This window comes from Corythoichthys intestinalis, chromosome 19, assembly GCF_030265065.1.
Source record: "Corythoichthys intestinalis isolate RoL2023-P3 chromosome 19, ASM3026506v1, whole genome shotgun sequence".
NCBI classification, from domain to species: Eukaryota; Metazoa; Chordata; class Actinopteri; order Syngnathiformes; family Syngnathidae; genus Corythoichthys; species Corythoichthys intestinalis.
This window is the reverse complement of record NC_080413.1, coordinates 14354415-14366503: the sequence shown is the minus strand read 5'-3', so window position 1 is coordinate 14366503 and position 12089 is coordinate 14354415. Positions and strand designations below refer to the sequence as shown.

Sequence of the window (12089 nt, the reverse complement as noted above, 5' to 3'; positions counted from 1 at the left end):
GAAAATTGTACATTTGTTTGGTTTCGTGTTTCTTTGCGGCTTCATGCCATGCCACCGGGTTCATATTTTGTCAGTGTAAGCAGGGACGGTCTGGCCTGGAACTGGAGCGCGGGGGTGTACATTCCAGTGAAAGCCGATTGGGCTGAGCTTGCAAATTTGTTTGTGTTGTGTGCGGTTGACGCTCATGTAAAGTGACAGACAGACTGATCAATGGACCTTTCGCTACCACACTGGTTTGTTGCCGTCTATCATAAACGCTTCCATTTATTAATTCGCTTGACATGTTATGGATGTTAAAGTTGTAAACCACTGCTTGTAGCTGACAATCCAAATGGGTTTTCATCATATTTAAGACGGTGAAACTCAACTTAGATTTATGGATTTTCGTGTCAGTCGTATGTCAAGGTATGACTGTACAAGGTTTCCTTCCAGTGCTTTATCAAACGTCTTTTGAGGGTATTTGTTGATTGCAGCATACAGATATCACGTGTCCATCGCCGCTTGTGTGTGTGCTTCAACGCTAATTAGGGAGGGCCGCGCCACAGAGCAGCCAGCGGCAGCTCTGGGGTTTGCATAAAGTTTCATTTATAACCCAACGTCGCCCGTGTTTATGCGCATTTGCCCCGAGCCAAGTCAGAGTGAAGACATGTGCTCAACCAAAGTAGTTATCAGTGTGGGTTAACAGTATTTATAGCTGTGATTTATATGTTGTCTTAAAAAACTGGGGCGATTATTCGCTGCGATTATTATGCATCTTATAACTTCTTTTGCGGTATTGTTATAAGTAGCACTTCTCTTGGTTTTTATTTATTGCGACTTTAGGTGGAAGATATTTTTAGAGGTAATTTATCGTCTGCTTTAAAAGAGTGAGTGAGTGCTCTTCCTGTCTGTAGACAGGATGCGGGACATGCGGCAGGCATCATTTGGATGCTTGAGAAATGCAATCTGGTTCACAGAAGACCAAGTGAAGTCTGAATATTTTTTTCTTCATTGCAGTTATGTTACGGTTACTTGAGATTGTATGGTTCTATGCTGTATTTTATTGTATTTGTCAGACTTATTCATAAACTGTATGAAATGTGAAGATGTTTCTATATAGGCGGAATTAACTCTCACTGCGTGTGTTCTCATTTTAAATCAAGCGGTGGCAAATACTATAATATAGATGCAATCCTGGGGTGAAACTGCAGGGTGTTATTATGCGGTTCACAGCATGCTTGGGTGTTAATAAAAGCTGGCTTCTGTGTGTCGTCTTGCTTTTGTTTCTCCTTTTTTTTTTTTTTGCTCGTTGCTCTTTGGCCTGCAAGTGTGTGTGTCACCAGCAGAGGATGCCACTGTTTGCAGTTTCCATGTACAGTACAAGGGAAATGACTTATTTAGAATTTATTTTCCTTAAATGAACATTAAAGTACTTGAACTAACCTCAATGACATCACAGGTGAAAGTATAGAGTTGACTGTACATTAACTCTTTATGGGGCATTTGATGTCCAATCCATTTTGACTGAGATAGGATGGTAGCCCTTTCAGCCCTCCCAGTCAAAATGGGATAGGGCGTCTAACGCTGTTAATGGCATTGAAAGATGAACATTCATAGCCTTTCTTCAGAATAGAATAGAATAGAATTGAATTGAATTGAATTGAATTGAATTGAATAGAATAGCTCTTTATTGTCAGTATACAGTTGTACAATGAAATTTTGGAGCATCTCCCTTAACAGTGCAGGACAAGTACCGTATTGGCCCGACTATAAGACAGCTCTGATTATAAGACGACCCCCTGTTTTTCAAGACTCAAGTTTGAAAAACGACTTTTTGAACACCAAATTAATTTTTAGACAGAAAATAATTACAGTACATCCGAAACAAATGATTATAACAGTGTATTTCAGAGAAAAAGCATGTTATTTTGCCTCATTCAAATCTTAATATCTGAACATTTAAAAATGTAAACTAAAGTGCAATTAAAGTGCAAATAAATTGCAATAACTGCATTAACCATCAAAGTGAAGTCTAACTGTAACTGTAGTCTTGAAACAAATCTGAATAAGGAAAAACATTGCAATAAAGCAATGCAAACTGGTTAAACTTGAGAGTAGCTGAGATCTGTCATGACAGAACATCGCTTCAATGATATCTGGCGCCATCTAGCGTCGTAAATGAGTATAATGTCTAGACTGCAAATATAAGACGACCCTCTATTTCAGTCTTATTTCAATGCAAAAAACACCGTCTTATATTCGGGCCAGTACGATAAAAATCTCGAAAGCGGCTTGCAAGAATAAAAGTATAAAATGTAAATAAAAATAAAATATGTATGAGGTAGTCAGTGAACAGTGAACGCATTTAATATTGCACATTAATATTAATATTGCAAGTAAATAAGTCTTGCAGTAGAAGCAGTTGAAAGTGAAGGCATTGAATATTGCACAAGTAAAAATCTCGAAAGTGGCTTGCAAGAATATATGTATAAAATCTAAATAAATATAAAATATGTACGAGGTAGTCCTATTTTCAGGCAGTGCAAATAATTGAAGTGAAGTAGCAGCAGTTGACAGTGAAGGCATTGAATATTGCACATTAATATTGCACGTAAATAATTCTTGCACATAAAATATGAGTGAATAGAAGTTAAGTAGAAGAAGTTGACAGTGAGGCATTGAATATTGCACTTAGTAAGTGTTGCACATAGTATATTGCTTTTAAATTAATATTGGACATTGAAGGTTTAAATGATTTGGTTCTTAGTGGTTTACGTATTAATAAATAAACCTTTTTTTTTTTTTCAGTTAAATGAGGAAAGCAAAACTGTAAATATTTTATATATTGTATTGTGGACATCACATTTTGGGTCATTACACATTTTACATGAGCCAAAATTTGACGTGCACTTAGGGTGATGCCAGGGCCTTATTTTTAAAATTACAAAAAACACTTACCGGTTCTTTAGAGTTAATAAATGTACAGTAATTTTTGGATTATTTGCCGCTTCTTTTTCCCCTCATTTGGAATCCTGCGGCTTATAGTCCAGTGCGACTTATTTTGTTGATTTATTCGCGTTAATAGGTAGCACTTTTTGACAGCGGCCTCATAAGACCATCATAATTATGACATGACACTGTCATGGGCAAGCTTCATTTGGTCTGATGAAATTATTATAATGCCGCTGTCAAATGAAGTGTTACCGTTTAATATATATGTGTAAATATAATGTATAATGTGTATATAATGTGTAAATATCCCATAACACAGTGAGGACAGCTACAGTTTATAGTCCAGTGTGGCTTATCCATGAACAGATGGCGTTTTCGTGTCAAATTTGGTGGGTGGCGGCTTCTAGTCAGGTGCATCTTATAGTCCGAAAATTACGGTATGTAAAAGTGAATGTGGATTAACAACAAAACATGAATCAAGAATCACAACGTGAACTGCATCATGACTAAATGTTACAAAAAACATTGCCTGTACAGGTAATTGTTTTATGATGGTATGTTTTATATTATGACCATCTTATTTTTATTTCCATAATTTCATATGGGGAATAATTCCAGTTATCCTGACACTTCCAAATTCATGTTCCAAGCCTTTTTCTTTTTTTTGCTTCACTTGGACAAAAATTCCGGCCCTCATACCTCGGCGATCTCACTTTACACCCAAAACAACATCTGTCCCCTTAGTCGCCAGTGACGGAAGCGCTCTGGTATCTGGGCTCTGTCGCTAGCTCTCTCCCACAATGCCGAAACACAATCGGCGAACACGTGGCCGCAGTGTTTGGGGAATGTGACAATGCAATGTGGGGCTTAGCAGAAGTTGTGCTTTGTTGTATAGCGTGGGATGCACAAAAGGACAGTTTCTAAAGCCATTATTCTCTAAAACAAGTCCAGAATGGTTACTGCATTTGAGATACAATCTTGCGGAAGTAAGTATTAGTCATTTTTGGCAGTGATTATTAGAGTTGTCCGTTAATTAATTTTTAACCAATATCCCGATATTGTCCAACTCCAAAAGTCCTATACCGATATCAAACCGATACCGAAATATGTGGACTTAACATACATGGACTAATTGTACTGTGATGCTCAACTGGATGCTTTAATTATGGTAAATGAAATAACTTCAAGGTTTTCCAAGTAAACATTCTGTGGAAAATAAGAGATCAACTGAAGTTTTGGAAAAGTGCCTATATTGCACTATTATATTTATTGTTGAAATCAAAATACTGCAAACATCATTTTTTTGAATAAGGCACTGTCATATCATATATGGTTCACACAGTGGTTCTTGCTTAAAATAACCACAAAGGCACACAGTTTCAGTATAGTGAATTAGGTAAAATGTTGGCATATAAAAACCAACTCGCAATAACTTTTCAAATAAAATAAGTACAGTAATTTTATTGTAAATTGAAATCAATCTGCCCTGATCTATTGAACCCTAATGAATCAACAACAGAGTTGTCCGATATTTTTTTTAACCGATATCCCGATATTGTCCAACTAAAAAAAAATCAGATACCGATATCAAAGAGATACCGATATACGCGGTCAAGAACTTAACATATTATGGCTAATTTATGCAATATTTCTCGTCTCCTCTCTTCTCTCACCCACCATCCCGCTTCCACTCTGGTCTGTAGTCTAGTCACTTCCCGGCTCGATTACTGTAACTCACTGCTCTTTGGTCTCCCAAATAAGTCCCTCCAGAAACTGCAGCTTTTCCAAAACTCAGCAGCACACCTCATCACTCGGACCCCCATCACACACCACATCACCCCCATCCTTGGTCAACTTCACAGGCTCCCAGTAAAACTAAGAATCAATTACAAGATCCTTGTCATTACCATTACCTTGTCACTACCTACGCACTCTCCTCTGTATTAACTGTGCCCCCCATTCACTTCGGTCCTCCTCTATCCTCCACCTTTTGGTCCCCCGTGTCCGTCTCGCCAACTTCGGTTCCAGAGCTTTTAGTCACTGTGCCCCCCAGCTTTCGAACTTCCTAGCCCCTCGATCTTTGCTACCCCTCGATCTTTGCAATATAACTACTCTCTCACTTTTCAAAACCAGACTCAAAACACACCTGTTCACACTTTCTTACCCACCATGATCCTTATTTTGTTTTTTTTTCTGACCTCTTAAACTTAAACTCATTTATACTTATCCTGCTTTTAATCTAATTTTATGATTGTTTTGTTATTCCTGTTGAGCTATTGTGTTCCCATCATTCTTCTAAAGGGTCTTTTCGTGTCTTGAAAAGCGCTCTAGAAATAAAATGTATTATTACTACCGTATTGGCGGTAATATTGAATATAAGACTGTGTTTTTTTGCATTGAAATAAGAGTGAAAAAGAGGGGGTCGTCTTATATTCGCGGTCTAGACATTATACCCATTCACGACGCTAGATGGCGCCAGATATCATTGAAGTGATGTTCTGTCATGACAGATCTCAGCTACTCTCCCCATTCACGATGCTAGATGGCGCCAGATATCATTGAAGCGATGTTCTGTCATGAAAGATCTCAGCTATTCTTTTTAGTTTAACCAGTTTGCATTATTTTATTGCAATGTTTTTCCTTATTCAGATTTGTTTCAAGACTACAGTTACAGTTACAGTTAGACTTCACTTTGATGGTTAATGCAGTTATTGCAATTGTGTTGTTTTATCACAATAGATTGGTTTATTTACATTTCAAAAACCAGAAGCCATTCATTTATGAATGTGATTGCACTTTAGTTTACAAATTTACATGTTCAGAAATTAGGATTTGAATGAGGCAAAATAACATGCTTTTTCTCCCAAATATATTGTTATAATCATTTGTTTCGGATGTACTATAATTATTTTCTGTATAATAATTAAATTGGTGTTCAAAAAGTCTTTTTTCAAACTTGAGTCTTGAAAAAGAGGGGGTCGTCTTATAATCAGGGCCGTCTTATATTCGGGCCATTATGGTATTATTATTATTACATTCACTTTGAAGGCAACATGCATATTGGATGTTGTCGATATTATCCGATATCATTTTAAAATGCTTTTATCTGCTAAAAGTAGCCGCTACCCGATGTAAGTATTCACCATACTTTATTAAGTAAAATGGTTTTAGTAGTTTAGGTGTGAGGTTATCACTAGTTTGTATGTTTGTGATTATTCACTGCCACCCTAAAATCCAGAAACATTCTAAGCTATTTGCCCTTTCACCTTAAACAGAGACCTCTGCTGGACCCGATAAGTCTATAAAAGCAACATGAGTTGACCACCTCATTGAAATTAAGCAGAGCGTAGCATCAGCCCCCTTAAAAGCGCTTGATTTACAGTGCCGCTTCGGAGGAAAACGCCAGTGAGTTGTCATGCTAATTTAGCTCGCCTGAGAGGCGTGGGAAGCTCGGTCATACACACGGGTGTGTGCGTATCGGGATGCTCGAGGGGAAATCGCCTCGGGACCAACGAGGTTTTTGACCCATCGACCGAGTCAAATGAATGATCTGGAAATGCTTCGTTTCCAATTACCCGCGATAAGGGAACAAATCCTGTGTGTGGTATTTCCTGTATATTTTTATGTTGAAAAATAACAATGTGTTTCGTCAAAAAATAGATAAATAGACATCAAACATCATAAAATCGTGTCAAATATGTGCATTCTTTAACTCTACATACATCAGCTGCCCTTAGGGGTACTTTTGCAGCGAGTCCTCTCCGACATATTGTTAATCACCCTTGTCGGCACGCCTCGTGACCACCCCTGAAAATCTCCCGCAGGGGCTATTTTTAATGCCTTAGGTCACTGACCTCTTCAACAAGGGTCACTACCACAATCAGGGGTATCCGTCTTACCCAGTTCATCTCAGGTACAGTCTTAAAGGGCAGTGTTGTTAATAACAGCGTGAGAATATAACAGCGTTACTAACGGCGTTATTTTTTTTCAGTAGATAGTAATCTAATCATTTAATTTTCTCATCTTGACAACGCCGTTATCATTACTGAGGCGGTCAATATGCGTGACTATGTTGGTTGAATGACGCGAGAAAAGTCTGAGAGAGACGGACTCATGGAGACGAGAGAGAGCAGAGCAGGAGTGGTGAGGAGGCAAGGGAGTTGTGACGCCGTTGCAAACGCGATGCTAGGTGGCTCCAACAATGCCTGACTGTAGCCGATAGCCTTCAAACTACGCCCACATGATGCTACGGTAGATATCACATATTATACACCTAGGTGCAAATGGCAGACACGGTGGCATTAGCAACATGTATAAAGAACTAGATGTCGTAGTAAACAGCCGCCATCTTAAATAAAGGTGTAACGGTACATGTATTTGTATTGAACCGTTTTGGTACGTGGTGCTTGGTTCAGAACGGAGGCGTACCAAACGAGTTTCTGACGTAATGTAACCCTTATTTTTCGAGGCTATGAGTAGATCGGGTTATAGTTTCTTTGTGTAGATTATATTTACTCCGTCTTCTCTACTATAATGAGGACCAACACGGTAGGACAATATAACCCAGAAACGTCAACGGCGCAACAACATGGCCGCCGCGAGAATTCAAACTAATATGTAATCGTAACCCACTTTTTGAGTCCATCAAATCTCTTGAGTGGTAGATCGGGGCACAGTTGACTTGTCTTTGTTGATTTACTGCTGTCTTCTTTGCTATAATAATAACCAACAGGGCCCCGTGTTCAATACAAAACCCTCCTACCACAACAAAACAAATCGGAACTAATAATCACATAGGAACTAAAGTTATACAACATAAAATATACAATATAAATGAATACTACATCACATTGTAAAATATAAACACATAATGAAATAAATAATAGCCCATTTAAATAAAATAAATTGAAATGAGCTAAAACACCTATAATTAAATAATAAGAATAATACACAGATCCTGCTTGCACAATTAAATTTATTAATTTCTGTGAGGCGCTTTAACTTGAGAAAATCCACCAATAAAGCTTTTGAAAACCGTTCATAAGAAAAAAAATGATTCATTGAGGCATTTCATTTGTAAAATACATGTTAAAATCTTTGTCATTGGGATTGCTTTTCTCTTTAGCACAGGACTTCTTTTTTCTTCTTTCTTTCAGAAAGAAAACTGACGAATACGTGGGGTCTGAAAGGCAAATTGTTGTTGGATTATCTTTAAATACCCGCTACTTTTTGGGCAGAATTCTAGCTTTGTATAGGCTAATGTTCCAATTGTTGAAAGCACAAAGGTGTGTAATAAACAACTAACACATTTATATTTTGCATTTTGTTTTCTTACTGTACCGAAAATGAACGGAACCGTGACCTCAAAACCGAGGTACGTACCGAACCGAGATTTTTGTGTACCGTTACACCCCTAATCTTAAAGCAGTAGACGTCTCAGGAAGGCTCTGTTGTAGAGCACCTTCCTAGCGAACCTAGTAACTTTTTATCTAAAATGCTCCTAAATCGGCAAACTCTTGACTTAAATCTATCTTTAAATGATGAAACAGTTTTAAAACTTACACATGTCGAAAGTAGACAGAAGGGGACTAATGCAATAACGGGAGCAATTTTAACAACTTTAACGGTTGATTCACAACATTAAATGACTTCCACACATAGCAAAGGTTACTATCTAGTTATCGCAATATCCACAATACCCCTGTGTCTAGTTAAGTTTCGGGTAAAGAATTGGTCTAGGGCCAATTGTCCCAAAAACTCTTTAAACTTCACATTGTGTGACCTGTTCTTCTTCTTTTTTTTCCAATCACCAGTTACTTTGCCAAGTAACTAATTATGCTTACATTCAGGTAACTGAGTTACTAACGCATTTACGTTTTAGGAGAAGTAATTTGTAACTGTAATTAATTACTTTTTAAAGTAAGATTAACAACACTGTAAAGGGCATATGTTCCGAATACATCCACAGCGGGCTAGAAATTCTCACGAAAGGGCCCTTAACTGTCACACAACAGTGGTTTTGTTGCATCTACAAGCTCCACGTGGCACGCGCTTCTCATGCGAGTGTTTCCATGACATCATTATATCAAGCCAGCAACTTGTCCGACAAGATTTATCGTCTACAGAACGACCCCCTAATATAAAGACAAGCGAGGACATGAAGTAACCCCCACGGGCCCAAATACAAGACAGTGTCACCCCACCTGCAGAGTCCCAAACAGAGAGGTCAGACTGGTAATGAGGAGAGGAGCAAGCATGTTGACTCATCAAACACTACTCGGTGTGTGTGTGTCTCCCCTCTCTTCACACTGAGCACACATGGAGGTGTCATGTTGTCAGACGAGAGGAAATTAAATGGCTTTTCCATCTTTTGAACTGTATGCTAATTCAATATTGATGGTAAGGTTGCCAAGGGAGTCTTCCACAATAAAAATATGGGTGATTAATGCTAAAAAAATAAAAAATATACATGATTAAAGAGTTTCATAGTGGGAATTAGCTGCAATTGATGGCGCTAGATGTCAATGGCACTGAAAAGTCTGACCTCCTTTGCAGAGATTTAAAAAACAGAGTGTGTTTGTCACAGAGTTTTTATACCACAGGATTTGATTATTTTTGCATGGCTTCTGGAAAGAATGTGCGGGTAAAAGTTTTCTTTTTTTTTTTCCTATCTGTCTTCGTGTTTCGTGTCTCGATTCTCATCGCGCTAGAGCAGGTGAAGTCGAGCGACTACTGTAGCTCATGAGGTGACGAAGTGGGATTGTAAATTTGACCGAGCGGTCCTGCTGGCATCTGTCACATGACGCCACAGCTGTTGTCGCTGGGCGAAATAGAGCCGACAACAAGCGTCTTGTCAGGATTGGTTAGTCAAGAGTTTATGGTGGTGTTCATGGGTACAAAAGATTGGTAACGCCCCTCAATAAAAGAACATATTTTTAGATGAATGGGAATTCAAATGGATATTTTGGGGAAATGTGCAATGATCATTTTTTCTCATGCTATTATTATAAGTGCATGCTAGTAGGAATGAGGTGTAAATGGTCAAGTTCCAAAGATTGCCGAAGAAATGCATTTTCGTTGTCAAGGGCGTTGCTATGGGTTAAACAAAGAATTTGGAAGGGTTGCGTTAAAAAAAAAAGAAAACAAGAAAATATGCTTATAATTGTTTAGCCATTGATATTATTCAAAAACATGGTTGGCCAACCTTAGTTCACATTTCCGCTTTAAAATGAATCATAACTGCCCGTTTTTTGCTATAGAAATTCTGCGATTGAAGCATTTATTTACAAGAATTTGAACCAGTACACATTAAAGTATAAGTCAATACAGATTTATTTTGTTTATCACCTGAACCAATACACATTAAAGTACAGTGGGGCAAATAAGTATTTAGTCAGTCACTAATTGTGCAAGTTTTCCCACTTCAAAATTTTAGAGAGGCCTGTAATTGTCAACATGGGTAAACCTCAACCGTGAGAGACAGAATGTGGAAAAAAAACAACAACAGAAAATCACATTGTTTGATTTTTAAAGAATTTATTTGCAAATCATGGTGGAAAATAAGTATTTGGTCAATACCAAAAGTTCATCTCAATACTTTGTTATGTACCCTTTGTTGGCAATAATGGAGGCCAAACATTTTCTGTAACTCTTCACAAGCGTTTCACACACTGTTGCTGGTATTTTGGACCATTCCTCCATGCAGCTCTCCTCCAGAGCAGTGATGTTTTGGGGCTGTCGTTGGGCAACACGGACTTTGTTTCAACTTCCTCCACAGATTTTTTATGGGGTTGAGATCTGGAGACTGGCTAGGCCACTCCAGGACCTTGAAATGCTTCTTACGAAACCACTCCTTTGTTGCCCTGGCTGTGTGTTTGGGATCATTGTCATGCTGAAAGACCCAGCCACGTCTCATCTTCAATGCCCTCGCTGATGGAAGGAGATTTTCATTCAAAATCTCTCGATACATGGCCCCATTCATTCATTTTTTCTTGTACACAGATCAGTCGCCCTGGTCCCTTTGCAGAAAAACAGCCCCAAAGCATGATGTTTCCACCCCCATGCTTCACAGTGGGTATGGTGTTCTTCAGATGCAATTCAGACATTCTTTCTCCTTCAAACACGAGAACCTGTGTTTTTCCCAAAAAGTTATATTTTTGTTTCATCTGACCATATCACATTGTCCCAGACCTTTTCTGGATGATCCAAATGCTCTCTAGACGGGCCTGGATGTGTACTGGCTTCAGCAGGTGGACACGTCTGGCAGTGCAGGATTTGAGTCCCTGGCGGCACATTGTGTTACTGATAGTCGCCTTTGTTCCTGTGGTCCCAGCTCTCTGTAGGTCATTCACTAGGTCCCCCCGTGTGGTTCTGAGATTTTTGCTCACCGTTCTTGTTATCATTTTGACGCCACGGGGTGAGATCTTGCATGGAACCCCAGATCGAGGGAGATTATCAGTGGCCTTGTATGTCTTCCATTTTCTAATAGTTGCTCCCGCAGTTGATTTCTTTACACCAAGCGTTTTACCTATTGCAGATTCAGTCTTCCCAGCCTGGTGCAGGTCTACAATTTTGTCTCTGGTGTCCTTCGACAGCTCTTTGGCCTTGGCCATAGTGGAGTTTGGAGTGTGACTGACTGAGTTGTGGACAGGTGTCTTTTGTACCAATGATGAGTTAAAACAGGTGCCATTAATACAGGTAACGAGTGGAGCCTCGTTAGACCTCGTTAGAAGAAGTTAGACCTCTTTGACAGCCAGAAATCTTGCTTGTTTGTAAGTGACCAAATATTAATTTCCACTCGAATTTGGAAATTCATAAAAATTCAAACAATGTGATTTTCTTTTTTTTTTTTCACAATTGGTGGTTGACTAAATACTTATTTGCCCCACTGTATAAGTCAATACAGATTTATTTTGCATTGATAATTTAGCCTATTAATTAATCAGGTTCATATTCATGAGAAATGTAGCCCTGACCCCCGTTCACCCAATCTGTTTGGGTTATTAATGTCTTGACTTGGCAATTTTGGGGCCTAAGGCGAACATATCCAGGGGCCCTCTTCATGGGTCAGGGGTTAAAAAGGTGAGAAGGGAGTGGAGGAAATATGTTCTGATACACTGGGGCTGTCCTAAACGACAAATTTTATCCTGATTAGTCAG

The 12089-nt window shown here is 38.7% G+C and overlaps 1 protein-coding gene across 5 annotated transcripts in view; it reads left to right on the top strand.

The window, feature by feature from the left end:
* The window catches only part of sash1a (SAM and SH3 domain containing 1a), a 423559-nt gene that overhangs the window by 329774 nt on the left and 81696 nt on the right, over positions 1–12089 (top strand). The window contains exon 1 of one of the 5 annotated variants that reach the window (XM_057822267.1): positions 9172–9211. The exons of the other annotated variants lie outside the window; for them this stretch is intronic. Coding sequence (XP_057678250.1) covers positions 9187–9211 — 25 coding nt within the window. The 5' untranslated portion in view covers positions 9172–9186. Of the gene's footprint in view, positions 1–9171; positions 9212–12089 lie in introns of those variants that run through there. 5 annotated transcript variants of the gene reach the window in all.